The sequence below is a fragment of the Hylobates moloch genome, unplaced genomic scaffold, assembly GCF_009828535.3.
Source record: "Hylobates moloch isolate HMO894 unplaced genomic scaffold, HMol_V3 SCAFFOLD_19, whole genome shotgun sequence".
Lineage (NCBI taxonomy): Eukaryota > Metazoa > Chordata > Mammalia > Primates > Hylobatidae > Hylobates > Hylobates moloch.
This window is the reverse complement of record NW_026652294.1, coordinates 36400056-36420943: the sequence shown is the minus strand read 5'-3', so window position 1 is coordinate 36420943 and position 20888 is coordinate 36400056. Positions and strand designations below refer to the sequence as shown.

Below are 20888 nucleotides of genomic sequence, written 5' to 3'. Positions count from 1 at the left end.
GTGTGGTGGTTGAGTGCCTGTAATCCCAGCTACTCAGGAGGCTGAGGCAGGAAAATTGCTTGAACCCGGGAAACAGAGGTTGCAGTGAGCCGAAGTTGCGCCACGCCACTCCAGCCTGGGTGACAGAGCAAGATTCCATCTCAAAAACAAAACAAAAAATATAAGCTACTGAGTAAAAGACACCTGCAACACTTATCACCCAAAGATTCTAACATTATATAAAGGATACCTAACAAATCAGTTTTTAAAGACCAAAAAAAGTAAAATAAACAGACCACCCAATAGAAAGATGAGGATAAGACTTGAGCAGGAATCTCTCACACACAGAAAATCCCAATGGCCAAGAAACATGAAAAATGCTAAGTAACTTCAGTGGTCATTAGAGAAATGCAAACTACGCCACAATGAAATACCATTACACATCCACCGAAATGGCTATAATTAAAATAACAAAATAACATTTTTCAACACCTTAGAACCACAGGAACTCTCATACATTGCTGGTGGAGGTATAAACTGGTATAACCACTCTGGAAAACTATTTGACATTTTGAACATTTGTACCCAAGCATTCCACCCCTAGTCACATATCCTGCAGAAACATGTCCACCACGCCCTATACAAAAATTTCAAAGCAACATTATTCATAATATCCCAGAACTGGAAACAACTGAAATATCCATCAACATTAGTCTGGATAAATTGTGGTATATCCATATAATGATATGACTATTCAACAATGAAAATGAACAAACACTCCATGCATCACGAGTAGGAACAGCACTGTTGAATGGAGGAAGACAGACGCAAAAGAACACAGACCATATGGCTTCGTTTTCTAAAGTTAAAGCACAGGCTAATCTAATGGTGTTACAAGTTAGGACAGTGGCTGCCTGTTGGGAGGGAGTTGTAAGTGAGGGCTTCTGGGGTACCAGCTAATATTCTATGGCTTGATCTCAATGGTGGTTACACAGATGTTGGTTCTAGTATGTTTGGTGTATATTTTTTTTCATGTTGCTATACTTTTAAAAGGTTTAAAAGAAAATAATTAGTATCTTTGTCAGCAAGTTTCCAGTGCAGCAGGAAAACCTAACTAATACAAATAAAAAAGGAGAATCAGAACCTCCTGGTGTTTACTGACCAATTATTTCAAAAGTTATTCTTTAAAAATCTGTAAAACAGTTATCACAGAACGATCAGTAAGAAATCTTTTTACCTGAGGGGAAATAAAACCAAATCTTCAAAGCAAAAGAAACATGACTATATTTTTTGAATCTTTCATTTAAATAACCCAGTCATCCCTCATGGGCCACACTCTGTAAACCCTCCCTTACCTGGTGAGTCGAATCTTCGCTACTCTGCTTTATGAAGTCTTCCAGCTCCTGCTTATCTTTCATTGTCTTCTCTAACTGGTCATTAGCTTGCCTTAGCATCAGCTGTAGTTTTTTCACCTATATCATTTTAAAAGTCAATTAGAAAGAAAAACCAGAATCCTTTTATAAATTTTTTTTAAAAATCTAACTCCAGAATTAAAAAAAAAATCTCTTACGTCTTTTTCTAGGAAACACCACAGATTTTTAAATTCAGACAGAAATTAGATAAATGACCTCAAGAGAACTGTACTGTGGTTTACAGTTAACAAATCATTTTTCACACACATCTCATCTGAAAACATCTGCTTCTCCCCCAGATCCTCTAGGCCAGGACACTGTTCTCCCTAACTAGAGTGTATCCCTCTGTCTCCAGTCTACCTACCATCCACACTAACACCAGAAATTTTGTAAAAGTGAAATAATATAATTTCCCTACTTAAAACTCTAAATGCCTCTCGAAGTCTTCAGGGTAAATTTTTTTTTTTTTCTTTTTGAGAGTCTCTCGCTCTGCAATCTCAGCTCACTGCAACCTCCACCTCCTGGGTTCAAGGGATTCTCCTGCCTCAGCCTCCTGAGTAGCTGGGATTACAGGCATGCACCACCACACCTGGCTAATTTTGCACTTTTAGTAGAGATGGGGTTTCTCCATGTTGGTCAGGCTGGTCTATGAACTCCCAACCTCAGGTGATCGGCCCGCCTCAGCCTCCCAAAGTGCTGGGATTACAGGTGTGAGCCACCGTGCCCGACTTCAGGGTAAAATTTAAATCTCTTCAATCATCACCCCTCCCTAAGTGATGTCATCATGGCCTCCCTTTGTAGCTTACTCTCCCATTATTTTGTAACAATCACCCCGTGTGCCCAGCCACATAACTACTCATACTTCCTAGAATACATCATTTTCTTTCCTAACTCTGTTCTTTGTATATCTTTTCTCTCCATGAACACCCTTTTCCCACTTCTTTTTCTGACTAATTTTTAGTCAGGCTTTAAAACAGTCTACTGAAATGTTTATGAAAACCATTCCTACACCACACTATCAGGGGCCAACTACATTAGTTTTGCAAATACCTTTAGAAATTTACCTTTGAAACATCTATGCATAAAGCACACAGTATATGAAGGAACTCAATAGCAATGACATTTGAAAATATTAAACCATCATTCTAATTGGCTTAAAGTTATTTTGAAGGCTAAGGGGATAATCTTCATAACAACCAAAGAACAATTTGGAAATATGAGGAAAAAGCATCTTTCTTACAGAGACTTTTACAAGCCTACTCTCATGCATTTCTACCTTATTTCCTAAATGCTATCAAGGTACCCATTATTAAACACTGCATTTGAAAAAGTACTGAAGATTTATCAATCTCAGCATACCAAATCTACCAAAGCTTAATTTCTGGGAACTTATTAACCTTAATTCAACAAATTTATGACAAGAAATGAGTAATAGGCAATGAAGGACACAAATTCTGATTAATATAACATTCAATTAAACCTTCATTCTATTGGAGGCAACAATCAACCTTTTATCTCCCTGAGATCTCCATATCATAAAGTACTTTCCATGTACATAAAATCACTTTTAGGCCTTAGGCGGAAGGGGCAGGGTAGAAGAGATGAAGCAGTGTCCCTTTAAGAGCTGGGCTGACCTGTGCAGATACACAAAAACAGAGTCCTGGCCGAGCGCGGTGGCTCACGCCTGTAATCCCAGCACTTTGGGAGGCTGAGGCGGGTGGATCACGAAGTCAGGAGTTTGAGACCATCCTGGCCAACATGGTGAAACCCCGTCTCTACTAAAAATACAAAAAATAGCTGAGTGTGGTGGCGTGTCCCTGTAATCCCAGCTACTCAGGAGGCTGAGGGAGGAGAATCACTTGAACCAGGGGGTCGGAGGTTGCAGTGAGCTGTGATCCCCCGTGTACTCCAGCCTGGCAACAGAGCGAGACTCCCTCTCAAAAAAACAAACAAACAAAAACAACAAAGAAAATCAAAAGCAGAGTCCTAGTGAGCTCCCACTGGAAATGTAACTGCCATTGCATGTACCAGGTTATTTCATAACTTAACAAGATGGATATGCTACATAATGTAAATGGGACTGGGGCTGGAGGGGAAGCAATTAATTCTGCACCTCCAGTGAAAACTACGATACCCAATTTGGCACATCCAGAAGAAACTCACCTGGTCTCTCGTTTCAGCCTCCTGAATCTGAATTCCTTGTAACTGTTTTTCATAATTGGAACACATATCACAACGTCTACCAAGTTTATTTCCAGCATTATGTACCTGAAGAGCACCAAAATTACCTCTTATCAGGCAAAACAAAATAATTCTACATCACACACTTGAGGTACACATGTATAGTCTTACCAATGGTAGTCAGTAGAACATGAAGTAAACACTTTCTTCAGGGCCTTATGGCAAAAAGTTACAATATAGGGTCAGATTCTAAAAAATCAAACTCTCCAGTACAACTATGATAGGACACATGGGACACAATTTACCACCAAGAGGCACAAAACATCACATCTGAGGAAAACACAAAACAAGCAAAAGGTACTATACCATGGCACTCACGGTTTAATACTAACCAACCAAAGGGAAGGAAAGACAAATAAAAACAGTGCCAAGTCACCGTTTCACCAGCTCCAATTATAAAATAGGTAAGAAACTAGTAAATAGCACCTTCTCATGTATGTGTTACTTAAGACCAATGAGAATAGTTTCTTTCCGGCCTCAGTGAGCTGTTCCACTTACTGACCCATGGCTTCCTTCAAGGAAAGCAGCCCTCAGTCAAGGAAAGCACCAGGAGTCAGGTTTTGCGACTAGGTCGAAGGGAGCACTTGAGCAACTCACTTTATCTTTCCCAGCCAGTTTTCTCACCTGTAAATGGGGGATAACCATGCCCCACTTGCCTCATTATAATCATAAAGCTTAAAGAGATCAGGTATGTGAAAAGCCTTTGTAATCCATAAAGCATTAGCAAATATCAAAGTGTTTATCTCCTAATCTTACCTGTGAATTTACAAATTCTCTAAGGAGGAAAATCAACTTCATTAAAGATTGGTTTCTTTTCTCTCCCATATTCATAACCCCTCTTTAAACCCACTCTCAGCATCAACAGCAGCCAGGCAATTGCACTTTTGATCTAAAGGAAAGATGAAAGCCTGGATCCTGGAATACATTGAGATTATAGAAAACTGCAAAGCAAACCAAATTCAGGTTGCTCTAACTTAAATTCAGCAATGCTAGTCAGGCAGATTGCTCCAACCTGAGAGTTGTGAGTTCAGGTGGGGAAGTTCACATTCACTGTGATTAACTAGCTAGCTCCTTTCTCTGTCACAATTACCTGGAATAGCCAAAGCAGACTAAGACAAGGGTCAGGTGACACAGGTTAACATCCACTTGCTGGCAACATGTGCCTGCACTGACTCCAGGAACCGTCTGCTGAATGAACACTAAGTCCCAGAGCCTCCCAGTGTGCCTCAGCGTGAGCAGGAGGAAAAACGTGAGAAAGGTAACTCACCTCTTTCTGCAAGAGATTCCACTCTGTTTCACTAACTAAACGATAACCACTAGGGGACACATAGGCACTCTCCATGCCCTGGGTAACGCTGGAGAGGAGGGACGCCGTCTCTTCTTGTTCTGGTGTCATCGCCTTGATTGCTCTTTCCTGATCTTTGGTTAACATAAACCCACTTGGCATCTGGAGTGACCCAAGGGATGCAGTATCAAAATTCTCAGACACTGAATCTGCTCCTACCAGTGGTCCAAAATCTGACTCGTCCAGGTTTCCAGCAGATTTTGCTTTGTAGTTATAGCCTAAAGCTTTGGATTGCAATGAGCCCGAGGTTCCCAAGCTGTCTGTAGACTGTGCTCTCCTGAGTCCATCTTTAAACATGTCATTGTCCGATTTACTGAAAGGATCTCCAGATGGCAACAATAAGTCTGCATCTAAGGAATGGACTGAACCATGGGTGCTATCTAAATGCTCCTGAAATGTGAAAATATTGCCAAGTTAGACAATTCTCTGCATTTTTAAAGACAAAAACTATAATAAATGTATTCTGCCACTCATTACACATGATAATCATTAATGTGCTACCTTCATAGACTCAGTGAACAAACATTTACTAAGTGTCATTTCTACGTGCTGGACACGAAACCAGGCCCTCAGGATACAACTGTGAGCAAGATATAATCCCTGACCTCGAGATACATAACGGCTTCAAAAAAAAAATAAGCAGACTGTTACAATACTGTGATAAAAAGATGGGCTGGAGCTATGTGCTGAATGCTCTGGTAGCTCAAAGAGCTCCCAAATACGAAGAGTTGAGGAACGTCACCTGCAATTCAGCATTGCATCTGTCAAGCGCGAGGTGCCTATCATGTATCCAAGCAGAGATGTCTCCTTGACAGAGGGACACAGAAGGCTTTCGATAGAGACTTGGGAGTAACTATTGTATAATGATAATTAAAGTCACAGCAGCAAATCAGAACACCTAGGATGAGTGTGTAGGAAAAGAGGGCCAAGGGCAGAACCCTGAGAAAGACTAACATTTTGGGGATGAGCAAAGGAGGAGCCAGAGTAGTGGAAAGGAAATGACGAGAATGTAGTATTTTCTTTTTTTGAGACAGAGTCTCACTCTGTCGCCCAGGCTGGAGTGCAGTGGCGCAATCTCGGCTCACTGCAAGCTCCACCTCCTGGGTTCACGCCATTCTCCTGCCTCAGCCTCCCGAGTAGCTGGGACCACAGGCGCCCGCCACCACGCCCGGCTAATTTTTTGTATTTTTAGTAGAGATGGGGTTTCACCATGTTGGCCAGGATGGTCTTGATCTCCTGACCTCGTGATCCGCCCACCTCAGCCTCCCAAAGTGCTGGGATTACAGGCATGAGCCACTGCACCCGGCCCAAGAATGTGGTATTTTCAAGCAAGGTGTAATCGACACATTCAATGTTGTATACTATGCGAAAGAAGATGCAAAAAGTCACATATAATGTAATTCCATCTATTTAAAATGTCCAGAACAAGTAAATCCATACAGACATAAAGCAGGTTAGTGGTTACTAGAGGCTAGGGGGAAGGGAAAATGGTGAGTGACTCTAATGGGTATGAGGTCTCCTTTGGGAGTGATAAAAATGTTTTCAAACTAAAAACATTTGTGTATATATGCAAAGCCACTGAGTTGTACACTTTAAATTTTATGTTATGTGAATTTTATCTCAATTTTTAAACAATGTGGTACAGCACATTCCCGAAGACAAAAAGCAAACCAGTGCCATTACATGAAGCAGTTGCATAGTTAGTGGGGAAATAAGAAAAATGATTTAAAGAAAAATGTAACAAGTTTTCCTTCCAACTAAATTTATTCCACTTAAATGACAATATTTTAAGATAATATCCTTTCTACGTTTTGTTGTTAAATGCTCTTTTTTAAATGAACCAGAGGAGACTGTGGAATACAGTTGTTGTTACTGGCAAGCTCATGTAACCTATTTTATTTAATGTTTTAAAAATATTCTTGGTGTAATAAAAAGGTGACAAATTTTGAGTTAATGCCTCCAATTCTTTCCTTTTAAAGATTTTTACTCATCTGAAACTGCAATGGCTAAGAACACAAATTTCATATATATTAAGCTTACTATGGCAAAGATCCCAAGTAAGTATCCTAATAAAAACTGGGATAAGCCAGTCTGTTAGTTTACAAATAACCCTAACACCCACTGCTATGTATCATATACAGTGCTGCTGTGATACTGAAGAAGGAAGGGGCTAGGGTTAGAACAGTTGTGAGGGCCATTTGAAAAACATCAGACTACAGGCCTGGTGCAGTCGCTCACGCCTGTAAATCCAACACTTTGGGAGGCTGAGGTGGGAGGATAGGTTGAGCCCAGGAGTACAAGACCAGCCTGGGCAACATAGGGAGACCTCGTTTCTACAAAAAAGTTTAAAAATTATCCAGGCATGGTACCACATGCCTGTAGTCTCAGCTACTCAGGAGGCTGAGGCAGGAGGACTGCTTGAACCCAGGAGATCACAGCTGTAGTGAGCTGTGATGGTGCCACTGTACTCCAGCCAGCCTGGTGGCAAGAACGAGACCCTGTCTCAAAAAACACAAAACAAAAACCCCACATCAGACTACTACACTGGCAATAATATATTAAAAATGTTTACATCCTTGAATTCAGCAGTTCTTTTTTTTTTTTCCTGGAGACAGAGTCTCACTCTGTCACCCAGGCTAGAATGCAGTGGTGCAATCTCGGCCCACTGCAGCCTCTGTCTCCTGGGCTCAAGGGATTCTCATGCCTCAGCCACAGTGAGTAGCTGGGATCACAGGCGCCAGACACCATGCACGACTAATTTTTGTATTTTTAGTAGAGATGAGTTCCGCCATGTTGGCCAGGCTGGTCTCAAACTCCTGGCCTCGAATGATCCGCCTGTCTCAGCCTCCAAAAGTGCTGCGATTACACTTGTGTGCCACCATGCCCGGCCAGGCAGTTCTTTTCCTAAGAACTTACACTAAAAAATAAAATAAAATAAAATCAGATGCATCCATAATGATTTTTGTACAAGGAAAAATTATATAACATTATGACATTACTTATAATAACGAAAAATTGTATAGTAGTAAGAAATGGAACCAACTTGACTATCAGTGTGTTAATCACGCTTTTCATTTTCTATATTTCATAATGTTTTGATTTACTGGAGGCCTTGCTGGCTGTGAAGAAACTGCTTCCCAGGACTAGCTGATTTCTAGAGATAATCAACAACTCACCTGACTGTAAACACGCCTTTCACACACAAACCATTCAATCCCAAAGCCATATCCCAACCACCTCCCTTACCTAAGTCACACACTGAGCCAGTATTTCCCCTGACCTAAATGAACCCAGGGCCAGTTCCAGATAGCTAAGAACAGACCCTATACCCCAAAGGCTGCTGGAATTAATTACTAGCCAGTCCTAAACTCTCTGCTCTGCTCCACTTTGCCTTTCCCAAAGAAACCACAATAATAGCTATGGCCCATGCTTTTCTCTCGCTCCTGCTCCTGCCTTCTGACCACCTCTGGTGCTTCCCTGCTGTGGCCGTGCAAGGTGTGCTGTGCCTCTGCTTCCAGGAGAACTGTGAGTAACACAAAACTTTTTTCAGTGGCATTGACCTCCCTATGTCATTAGTCAATCACCATTATGAATTAAAAACCAGGCACAAGCTGGACACAGTGGCTCACACCTGTAATCCCAGCACTTCGGGAGGCCGAGGTGGGCAAATCACTTGAGGCCAGGAGTTTGAGACCAGCCTGGCCAACATGGTGAAGCCTTGTCTGTACTAAAAATACAAAAATTAGCTGGGCGTGGTGGCTCACACCTGTAGTCCCAGCTACTCGGGAGGCTGAGGCACGAGAATCGCTTGAACCCAAGAGGTGGAGGCTGCAGTAAGCCAAGATCATGCCATAGCACTCCAGCCAGGGTGACACAGCAAGACTGTCTCAAAAAAACAGAAAAAGGCAGAAATCAATTAGCAGGGAATTGGTTAAAAGAATTATGGTACATTTAACGCTGAAATTCTGTCAGCTACTAAATATCATTTTGGGGAAAAACATTTAATGAGGTGCCAAAACCTTAGAGTAGATTTAAGTGGGGGAAAAAATTTACACAAAACACTATGTAGTTATAATCTAGATTATGTTTTAAAAGTGCAAACAGAGCCAGGCACAGTGGCTCAAGCCTGTAATCCCAGCACTTTGGGAGGCCGAGGTGGGCGGATCACGAAGTCAGGAGTTCGAGACCAGCCTGGCCAACATGGTGAAACCCCATCTCTACTAAAGATACAAAAATTAGCCTGGCGTGGTGGCTGATGCCTGTAATCCCAGCTACTCAGGAGGCTGAGGCAGGAGAATCGCTTGAACCCGGGAGGCAGAGGTTGCAGTGAGCTGAGATCACGCCACTGCCCTCCAGCCTGGGTGAGAGTGAGACCCTGTCTCAAATTAAAAAAAAAACAGTGCAAATAGAAACACATGTGTTCCAGGCTGGGCAACATGTTGAAACACCGTCTCTACAAAAAATTAGCTGGGCATGATGGTGGATGCCTGTAGTCTCAGCTACTCAGGAGGATGAGGCAGGAGGATCACTTGAGCCCAGGAGGTCAAGGCTGCAGTGAGCCAAGATTGCGCCACTGCACTCCAGCCTGGGTGAGAGTGAGACCCTGTCTCAAATTAAAAAAAAAAAAAAAGAAGTATGTTAACATATGTTAACATATACATTATCTCTGGAAAAGAAAATAAGGAAAGGAAGAAAGAGATATATACCAAAATATTGGTTAGTTGTTACCTCTGGGTAGGATGATCTATCAGTTATTTTTATTTTGTATAGTGTTTTCTATACTTCCCAAATTTTCCATAATGAACATTTTGTAGAGAGAAAAGCATATTATAAGCATCAGGTTAAAGAAAATGTGAGGTCTACAAATTTCAAATATCTTTAGCCATAAATCTAACTCTCCAAAGCATCTCAGATTAACTTTTTTTGTGTGAGACATCCAGGCTGGAGTGCAGTAGCAAAATCTCAGCTCATTGCAACCTCCACCTCCCGGGTTCAAACAATTCTCATGCCTCAGTCACCTGAGTAGCTGGGATTACAGGCATCCACTACCTCGCCCAGCTAATCTGTGTATTTTTAGTAGAGATAGGGTTTCACCACGTTAGCTAGGCTTCAGATTAACTCTAAACCAAGAGCTGTGTCATTATTCTAATACAAAACAATTATATTCAACATTCAAATTGCAAAACACCAGCTCTGAAATTCTATAGATCTGTTAAGAGAGAATCAAAAATAAAAATACTTCTCTGTAAATCACAACAAATGTCCCTTTCCTGTCTTTCCGCTTTTCAAACATTCCTGGATAGATTACTGCATGATGAAAACACTATGTAATCATTGGCTGTACCCAAAACTTGAGACATTCTCTTGGGAGTCTAAATATTTTTAAAATGCACAGCAGAATTACACCAAGTGGTTCCCAGTTTATGTCCTAGAACAAAGAATGAACAAAACAACTACAATATACAGCACTTTTTAGTGTCTACTAAAATTTTTTTTAAGTTTTTCTTAAACATCAAACAATCTATAAGCATGGGCATATAAACCACCAGGATGTAGATTATGTATGGCTCAAAGTAAATCTGAAAAGTAAACAGAAACATGATACCCCTGAAAGTAAAGACAAGACCCGTATCCAATTTAACTGCAATTCATTCACCAGGCCAGGAAAGGAGGTGCGGCAGGCAAGTGAGTGTGATTCTAAGCTGCAGGGACAGGGCACATGAGCATGAACAGTAAGTGCACAGGTCTGGCTACAGAGAGGTGGAGAGCAGTGAGTGAGGCTGGAAGGGCCATTCAACTATGAATGCCCTTGTATGCCATGCTAGGGATCTTGGGGGATCTTAGTTTTTATTCTAAAGGCAATAAGAGAAGCATTTCCTTCATTGATAACAAGATAACCAGCACGAGCTTTGAAAGATGAGTAGAAGGATTTCAATACTCAGAAAGGCAATGGGAGGAAAGTACTCCAAATGAAGGAACCAACAGACCAGGTGTGAGTAGAGCCCAAGATGACGACCAACATGGCTAAAATGTAATCCAGATGATGAAGGGCCTGAATTGTCCAAATGAGGAATGTGCACTTAATTATACAGGTAATGGGAGTCAATGGTAGTTTTTGAGTAGCGGAGTGGCCTTACTGCAGACGCACTTAAGAAAATGAATTTGACAGTAATGCTGAGAACGCAGTGGAATGGGACAGGTTGAGGCAGGAAACCCAATGAGGAGGCCCTTGCCACACTGTGGGTGAGAGGTGACAAGGCCACAGAACACCTAACACTTCCAGGTCTCTCTTCTCTACCTATTCCTAGTACCTGGAACGTTTTACCCTGTGGTGTTATCTGCCAAACCTCACCCACGGCCGTCAGGGATGAAAACCTAATACTGGTTGATGGTCATATATATGCTACAGGGAGTTAAGCATTTCAGCGCTTCAGATAATCTCTTTTAAACAAAAAAGACAAGTATTAGCAACATGTACTATTCACATCAAAAAAGATTTTGCAGACATTATTTAAAGGTTTATTCTAATGTATTAAATTTTGGAAATACTGGAAAAAAGAACATCTAATTATTTCAGACAGCGAATGAAGCTGCAACATGTTTCAAACAGTGCCACCTATAATGCCATAAAAACAACTGAAAACAAATACTGTCATTTTTATCTAACTTTCACCTAGTAGCTATGCACTTCTCACTTCTCATATGAACAATGTAATTAACTGATTGTGTGAGTAAGCTAAAATTGTTGACATTGTGTATATAATGACTAATTATAGAGTCACTATACCTCTTCATTTGATAACTGGGCTGAAGATTCTTCTTGAGTTAAAGCACACACTACTGGTATTTTTATTTCTTCTTCAACATCTGTTTTTTTGTGATCCTTTCTCTTATTGAGTCTTTGTTGTTCATCATCCTCCTAAAAGGAAGAAAAAAACATATATATCACCCAAGTAACCTACTTAATAAGTGACATAGTTCTTTAACCATTCAAAACAAATAAGAAAGAACAGAGCGTTATGATAAGAGAAAACTGGACACTTTCACTTCTTTGTTTTGTAATCCCATTTAAGGGCCTCTGGCCATTACAAAATATTCTAATACTATAAGCACAAACTAAGAACACTGGTATAAAGAAGAAATCAGGAAGCAGCTTCCAAGAAAAGTATACCGTATAAAGTAAGGCAAAATAAAAGAAAGCAAAACCGCCTCTTCAAATGATCCTTGAAAAAAAAAAATTTACAGAGAACATTACTTGTGATTACTGTAGAAAATAAATATGAAAAAGTTTTTTTTGAGACAAGGTCTTGCTCTGACACTCAGGCTGGAATGCAGTGGTGCAAATATGGTTCACTGCAGCCTCAACCTCCTGGGATCAAGCAATTCTCCCACCTCATCCTCTCGTATAGCTGGGATCATAGGCAATGTGCCACCACGCCCGCCTAATTTTTTTATTTTTTGTAGAGATGGGGTTTCACTTTGTTGCCCAGGCTGGTCTTGAACTCCTGGGCTCAAGAATCCTCCTGCCTCAGCCTCTCATGTAGCCAGGATCACAGGAATGCACCACCATGCCTGGCTAATTTTTGTTTTTCTGCATAGATGGGGTCTCACGCTGTTGTCCTGGCTGGTCTCAAACTCCCAGGCTTAAGCGATCCTCCCACCTTGGCCTCCCAAAGCGTTGGGATTACAGGCATGAGACACCACACCCCACCCGAAAAAGTTTTTATAATGTTACCCATCCATTAGAAACATTAACAAACGTATATGAATACAAAAGGAGTGATTAAAGTTGATAGAATAATTCACTCAACAAAGATGAGTAAGATACCTTATACCTTCAATGTCCCATAAAACAGCCTAGTGAGGACAGACAAACAATCACAAGTATGTACAAGGTTCTAGGCCGGGCGCGGTGGCTCAAGCCTGTAATCCCAGCATTTTGGGAGGCCGAGGCGGGTGGATCATGAGGTCAGGAGATCGAGACCATCCTGGCTAACACGGTGAAACCCTGTCTCTACTAAAAATACAAAAAATTAGCCGGGCGTGGTGGCGGGCGCCTGTAGTCCCAGCTACTCGGGAGGCTGAGGCAGGAGAATGGCGTGAACCCGGGAGGCGGAGCTTGCAGTGAGCCGAGATCGCGCCACTGCACTCCAGCCTGGGGGACAGAGCAAGGCTCCGTCTCAAAAAAAAAAAAAAAAGGTTCTAAAGAAGGAGAAAAACAATGACTGATTTCATCTGAAGGAACCAGCAAGGAGGCCCAAAGGAGGTAACACTTCAGCTGAATCTTGAAAGATCAGTAAGGTAAGTTTGCCAGTTGCATGAGAAGAGACAATTAAGGGTTCCAGGGAGAAAGGAAGCACATACAAAAGAAAGAAACATGGAAAAGCAGGCCTGTGGAGGAATTCTGTGTAATGTTATATGGATGAAAAATGGGCAGGCACATGAGAAGTAAAGGACAAGGAGAAAGAGGTGGTGAGTACGCACTTAGACTCTGGAATCAGAGATTGTTCAAGCCTCAGATGGGCCATACATGACCTCTCAGCCTGTTTACTATTCTAGAATACAAGAACCGTATAATTGTAGTCCCTACCGCTTATGGAGAGTTTTTGATAACCACTTGAGATAAAGATTTATACATAAAGCCTTAGCACAATGCTAGCACATAGTAAGAGCTCAATAAATGTTGAAAAGTTTCAAATGATCATCTTAGTAAAGTTTAGACTCTTCGTTTTTGTTTTTGTTTTTTGAGAGGGAGTCTCACTTTGTCACCCAGGCTGGAGTGCAGTGATGCGATCTCGGCTCACTGCAACCTCCGCCTCCTGGGTTCAAGTGATTCTCCTGCCTCAGCTTCCCAAGTAGCTGGGACTACAGGCACATGCCACCACACCCGGCTAATTTTTGTATTTTTAGTAGAGACGGAGTTTCACCAAGTTGACCAGGCTGGTCTCAAACTCCTGACCTGAGGTGATCCACCCGCCTCGGCCTCCCAAAGTGCAGGGATTACAGGTGTGAACCACCGCGCCCAGCCAAGTTTAGACTCTTTTAATGGGTAGCAGGGAAGGCAAGATAAGATCTGTACTTTAGAATCTAAATCCTTATGTCAATGGGGAATGGTGGCTCATGCCTGTAATCCCAGCACTTTGGGAGGCCGAGACAGGCAGATAACTCGAGGTCAGGAGTTTGAGACCAGCCTGGGCAACGTAGTGAAACCCTGTCTCTACTAAAAATACAAAAATTAGCCAGGCATGGTGGCACACGCCTGTAGTCCCAGCTACTTGGGCGGCTGAGACAGAAGAATCGCTTGAGCCTGGGAGGCGGAGTTTGCAGTGAGCCAAGATTGTGCCACTGTGCTCCAGCCTGCGTGACTGGAGTGAAACCCTGTCTTAAAAAAAAAAAAAAAAAAAAAATCCTTATGTTGGCTTTGACTACACACAAGATGAATGGGTCCAAATTAAGAGACAAAAAGGAAATTTAAAAAAGAAGAAACTTTGCAAAACAAAATCAAACCTAAGTCACATAAAGCAATTTGAGGCCGGGCGCGGTGGCTCACGCTTGTAATCCCAGCACTTTGGGAGGCCGAGGCGGGCGGATCACGAGATCAGGAGATCAAGACCATGGTGAAACCCCGTCTCTACTAAAAATACAAAAAATTAGCCGGGCGTGGTGGCGGGTGCCTGTAGTCCCAGCTACTCGGAGAGGCTGAGGCAGGAGAATGGCGTGAACCCGGGAGGCGGAGCTTGCAGTGAGCCAAGATTGCGCCACTGCACTCCAGCCTGGGGGACAGAGCGAGACTCCGTCTCAAAAAAAAAAAAAAAAAAAAAAAGCAATTTGAAATGTTTGACAAGATACTTAGAAAGGCAGTGAACACTTTTACATAGCTATCCTAGGGAAATATCTGCACACATACACAATATGGTCAAGGATTTAGCTGCAAGACTATTTGAGATGACAAGAAAAGTGGGACCACCTAGATACACGCTACAGGGAGAAAGGGTAAATCAATATGGTGCATCCATCTACAGTCAAGAACAAAATACAACATTGATATGAAAATACATCCAGGATAATGCTTATGGGAAATATATATACTTTTTTTTGAGACAGGATCTTGCTTTGTCACCCACAGCTGAAGTGCAGTGGTGTGATCACAGCTCACTGCAGCCTCCCCGCCTCCTGGATCAAGTGATCCTCCCACCTCAGCCTCCCAAGTAGCTGGAACTACAGGCACATGCCACAATGCCCAGCTAATTATTATTATTATTATTATTATCATTATTATTATTATTATTGTAGAGACAGAGTCTCACTATATGGCCCAGGCTGGTCTTGGCCTCTTGGGCTCAAGCAATCCTCCCGCCTCAGCCTCCCAAAGTGTTGAGATTACAGACATAAGCTACCATGCCCTGCCTAAAATACATACTTATAGTATAACTATAGTTGTGTAAGAGGAAAACTATACCCTAAATGTATATCATAAACACACAGAACTGGTTTAGAAGACTCTCTACCAAATGGTAAAACAATCTTCTGACAAGGGGAGGTGTGGGAGATGTTAAGGAAGACTTTTCACTTGATCACTTTATATTTTTCACTGTATTTAAAACAAAAAATTTATGATAATGTGTATAAATATATATTATTCATGCAATTTCAATAACTAAAAGATAAGGAGAAAACAGGAACCTGAATATGCAGTGCTCTGAACACCTGCCACCTCCTATTACTCAGCCTCTCCATTCATATCATGTCACCTAGTAGAGCTTTTAGAGCAGGGTATCCAACCCTTTGGCTTCCCTGGGCCACAATGAAGAAGAACTGTCTTGGCTACACACAAAATACACTGACGCTAATGATAGCTGATGAGCTAAAACAAAAAAAGATTGCAAAAAAATCTCATAATGTTTTAAGAAAGTTTACAAATTTGTGTTGGGCCGCATTCAAAGCCAAGACTTGGCCTGGGAGAACTGGTCAGCACGGGAGAGAAAGATTTTCTCCGAAATATGCACTGCTGCATCCTGCAGTCACTGAAGATCATTTCCCCACCCCACAGAGGAGGCCATTTCTAAAGATGAAAAACAAAACCCCTCAAATGTAGCTGTCATGTTTTTAAAAGTGGCACATATCACCTTATCACCTTGTTGCAGCTTAAGTCAGTCTCTAATACACATAAGGTAATGCAATCACATGTGGTGGGGGACATTACTGACAAAGCAAATCAGTCCTAAAATCTTCTATTCACCTGATCTTTCTTCTTCAGTTCTTCAACTTGTCGGAGCTGTTCTGAAGTTAGCACAATCTCCATTCGCTGCATGTCTCTCATCAGTAAACGCTGAGATTCCAGAAACTGGTCATTGGCCTTCTGCCACGTATGTTTTAACTGGTTGTGTTGTTGTCGCTCTTGCTCCAAGAGATGGCAAACTGTTTAGGAACCCCCCACCCCCACCACAAATCAAATCAAAAACACTGAATTTTAATGGTAGGCAATTTCTTTTTTTTTTTTTTGAGACGGAGTCTCGCTCTGTCGCCCAGACTGGAGTGCAGTGGCGCGATCTTGGCTCACTGCAAGCTCTGCCTCCCGGGTTCACGCCATTCTCCTGCCTCAGCCTCCCGAGTAGCTGTGACTACAGGCACCCGCCACCACACCTGGCTAGTTTTTTGTATTTTTTGTAGAGACGGGGTTTCACCGCGTTAGCCAGGATGGTCTCGATCCCCTGACCTCATGATCCGCCCGCCTTGGCCTCCCAAAGTGCTGGAATTACAGGCGTGAGCCACTGCACCTGGCCAATGGTAGGCAATTTCTTTAGCACGGGGCTCCTAGCCCAGGTCTGACCAATGGTCCACATCTCTAGGATTCTGTCCTTGGCTGGACCAACAGGCAACCTATCCCCACACCATCTCTTTAAAGCAGAGTCTCCCAAAGTGTACTCCTAGGAATACAGCAAAGAAAGATTTCTGTTCTTAGTAAGTCTTAGAAACTTCAAGTTAAAGGGAGAAATTTATTATTATTGTTATTTTGCAAAGGCTCCTCCATAATTAAATAAATTTTTAAAGATTTCTTTACTGCAGGACTTTGAACTCAGGGTCTTAATTATGTCTACATTTTCTTGGAAGGTGATATACAATATAGCCTTTCCCAAGTTTATTTGACAAAAGAAAAAAAAAACTTTTCACAGTACAACTCAAATAACAAGTACTCTAGGGAATATACTTTGGGAAACATTGCTCCAAAGGCCAAAGATGGGATAAACATTCCTAATTGTGTTTAATACATTCTGATAAATCTGTTATCCAGAAATCCTCGTTGGGTCCGGTTAATATAGACTTCTTATGACAAGTCAAGGAATCTTTGTAAAATATATGTGTTGTTCACACTCATCAGCTCAGCCATCTTCTACTAAAAAAAAGAATAGGTAGCATGATTTATCTACCCATCTACCAAGCCACCCAAGCCAACTCATACTTCTGATTTTTCCTCACCCCAACATATTCAACTATGACAGAGACCTGCTAATTCGGCCTCCTCTGCAATATGATACATCTATCTTCTGGCTTCTGCCTTAGACTAGCACTTATGACTTAAACAACTACAACAGAGGCCTCTTTTTTATTCTTCTGCCCTCAGTCTTGCCCTCCCTATTCTATTCACCACAGTGTTATTAGACTGAACTTTCTAAAACACAAAACTAATATTACCACTCTCCAGTCTAAAACCCTTCATTGAAGCCAGACACAAAAAGGCACATATTATATAATCCCACTCACATCAAAGTCCAGAATAGGCAAGTCCACAGAGATAGAAAGTAGATTAGTGGTTGCCAAGGGCTGGAGGTAGAGACATAGGAAATGACGGTAAATGGGTACAGGATTTCTTTTTGAGGTAATGAAAATGTTTTGGAATTAGACAGTGGTGATGGGGCACAATTTTGTGAATATATTAAAAACTACTGAATTGTATACTTTAATGAGTGAACTTTATGGCATGCAAATTTTATCTTAATAAAACTATTATTTAAGAGAAAATAGGCCAGGCGCAGTGGCTCATGCCTGTAATCCCACCACTCTGGGAGGCCGAGGTGGGCGGATCACGAGGTCAGGGGATCGAGACCATCCTGGCTAACACAGTGAAACCCCGTCTCTAATCAAAATACAAAAAAATTAGCCAGGCATGGTGGTGGGCGCCTGTAGTCCCAGCTACTTGGGAGGCTGAGGCAGGAGAATGGCGTGAACCTAGGAGGCAGAGCTTGCAGTGAGCCGAGATCGTGCCACTGCACTCCAGCCTGGGCAACAAGGGCAAGACTCTATCTCAAAACAAAAAAAAAGAGAAAATAAAAAACCTTCAGAGGATCCGAACTGCCCAGATGATCAAGTTCAATATTCTCAGCATAAGACCTCTATGTCCTGGCCTGTTTCTACTGCTCCAACCTCACATTTTGCCCACTGCCTCTTGTATTCTAATTGTGCTGAACTGCTTTTCTTAGACTTCCTTACCTAGCTGCATCACATGCAAATGGCCTTGAATGCCATGCTTCTCTCTGACTACCTGACAAGCCCCTACCCACCTTCCAAAACTCCACTTAAGAATAACTTCTTTTAAGAAGCCTATCTGGGCTGGGCGTGGTGGCTCATGCCTGTAATCCCAGCACTCTGGGAGGCCGAGGCGGATGGATCACCTGAGGTCAGGAGTTCAAGACCAGCCTGACAACATGGAGAGACACCCCATCTCTACTAAAAATACAAAATTAGCCAGGCATGGTGGCGCATGCCTGTAATCCCAGCTACTTGGGAGGCTGAAGCAGGAGAATCACTTGAACCCAGGAAGTGGAGGTTGCGGTGAGCCGAGATCACACCATTGCACTCCAGCCTGGGCGACAAGAACGAACCTCTGTCTCAAAAAAAAGACTCTATTTTTTTTTTTTTTTTTTTTTTTTTTTTGAGACGAAGTCTTGCTCTGTCGCCCAGGCTGGAGTGCAGTGGCGCAATCTCGGCTCACTGCAATCTCTGCCTCCCAGGTTCACGCCATTCTCCTGTCTCAGCCTCTCCGAGTAGCTGGGACTACAGGCGCCCGCCACCACGCCCGGCTAATTTTTTTTGTATTTTTTAGTAGAGACGGGGTTTCACCGTGGTCTCGATCTCCTGACCTCGTGATCCGCCCGCCTCGGCCTCCCAAAGTGCTGGGATTACAAGCGTGAGCCACCGCGCCCGGCCAAGACTCTATTTTTTATTGTGAGTGTTTCAGTATGGAAATTACTCCATGTCCTTCCTCATTTTAATTAACCTTCTCAGATACGTTTCAAGGTTTATTAGGAAGGTTTGGTAGTCTCAATAATTTACATTAGTTCTGGAAGTGTTAGAGGGACACAGTTTAAACTGAACTAGTTCTTTTGGACACCTGTAAGAATATGAGTGTCTTTTTATTGCAGTAGCACACTTGGAAACTGTTTCCTGAAGGCCAAAACGTCACTCAAAGTTTGGGTTATTTTCATAATATTTTAGTGGGGAATGAATGTGCCCCTGGAAAATAGAGTCAATTTCTGTATCACTGTGCTACCAGACTAGTGAAATCAAAATTGTCCCTTGAAAACAAGGTGTTACTTAGGGCCTCCAGAATACACTCTCTGCCCTCTTCCATTTTCACTTTTGCTAATACACCTCCATCAAAATGAGTGTGGGGGGAAAAGTAGTTGAAGCAGAAATTCCCAGCTTTATTATCTTTCTGCCCAGAGCTCATGCCTGGTGACTTTTTTTTTTGTTTTTTTGAGATGAAGTCTTGCTCTGTCACCCAGGCCAGAGTGCAGTGGTGTGAGCTCGGCTCACCACAACCTCTGCCTCCTGGGTTCAAGTAATTCTCGTGCCTCAACCTCCTGAGTAGCTGGGATAACAGGTGTGCATCACCACACCTGGATAATTTTTGGTTTTTTCAGCAGAGACGGGTTTTCGCCATGTGGGCCAGGCTGGTCTCAAACTCCTGACCTCAGGTGATCTGCCCGCCTTGGCCTCCCAAAGTGCTGGGATTATAGGAGTGAGCCACTGCACCGGCCGCCTCGTGAAGTTATTACTGAGCTCATGAAGGAAAAACCATAATTTCAGCTTTGCATGAGTACATTGAAACTAACTACAAGGCTTAAATTGAATCACTAGCATGTTGCATTGTTATCTTAAGATTTGTCATTGTTATTAGTCAACATCAATTTAACTTACATCGTTCTTAGAGACAAAGATAAAAATATACAGAATATATATTTACCTTCATGCAATTCTTTCCGCAGTTTCTCAGCATCTTCCTGTAGAACAGATTTCTGAGTATTCAGAACAGCTACATACATCTCTAGATCAGTCCTACAAGATTTCTCAGCTTCCAGATAATGATTCAGTTCTTTAACCTGAAAGAAGATGCAATTCCATTCAACTGAAATTTACAAGTTTCTATCTTAGATACAAAATGATGGTAAGTTCTGGCTATGCCTTAAAAAAATTTAAACTTACTTTTAAATCTACATTTTACATCTACATAAATTAACATTTATAATTTTTAATTATAAAATATATATTAAAGTGGGAAAATAACATAATAGATGTTATCCATAATCATACCACCAGAATAAAATATACAATTGAGATTTCACATAACTGTTTTGTCCCTTGCTTTTCAAAAAGGTAGTTCCAATTTGTATTCCCACATCAACATATGCATGTGTCTGTTTCAGCCACAACAGTAACACCAGGTATGTTTTGCTTTTTTAAATCCATAATTTCTAGGCCGGGCGTGGTGGCTCACGCCTGTAATCCCAGCACTTTGGGAGGCTGAGGCAGGCGGATTGCCTGAGCTCAGGAGTTCGCGACAAGCCTGGGCAACACGGTGAAACTCTGTCTCTACTAAAATACAAAAAATTAGCCGGGCGCGGTGGTGGGCG

General features: G+C 42.0%; 1 protein-coding gene across 1 annotated transcript in view; it reads right to left on the bottom strand.

Moving 5' to 3' along the window:
- The window catches only part of RABEP1 (rabaptin, RAB GTPase binding effector protein 1), a 121760-nt gene that overhangs the window by 18407 nt on the left and 82465 nt on the right, over positions 1-20888 (bottom strand). The window contains exons 5-10 of the mRNA XM_032138383.2: positions 20222-20357; positions 16217-16395; positions 11765-11896; positions 4900-5367; positions 3555-3659; positions 1335-1451 (exon numbers count right to left, since the gene is read on the bottom strand). Coding sequence (XP_031994274.1) covers positions 1335-1451; positions 3555-3659; positions 4900-5367; positions 11765-11896; positions 16217-16395; positions 20222-20357 — 1137 coding nt within the window. The remainder of the gene's footprint in view (positions 1-1334; positions 1452-3554; positions 3660-4899; positions 5368-11764; positions 11897-16216; positions 16396-20221; positions 20358-20888) is intronic.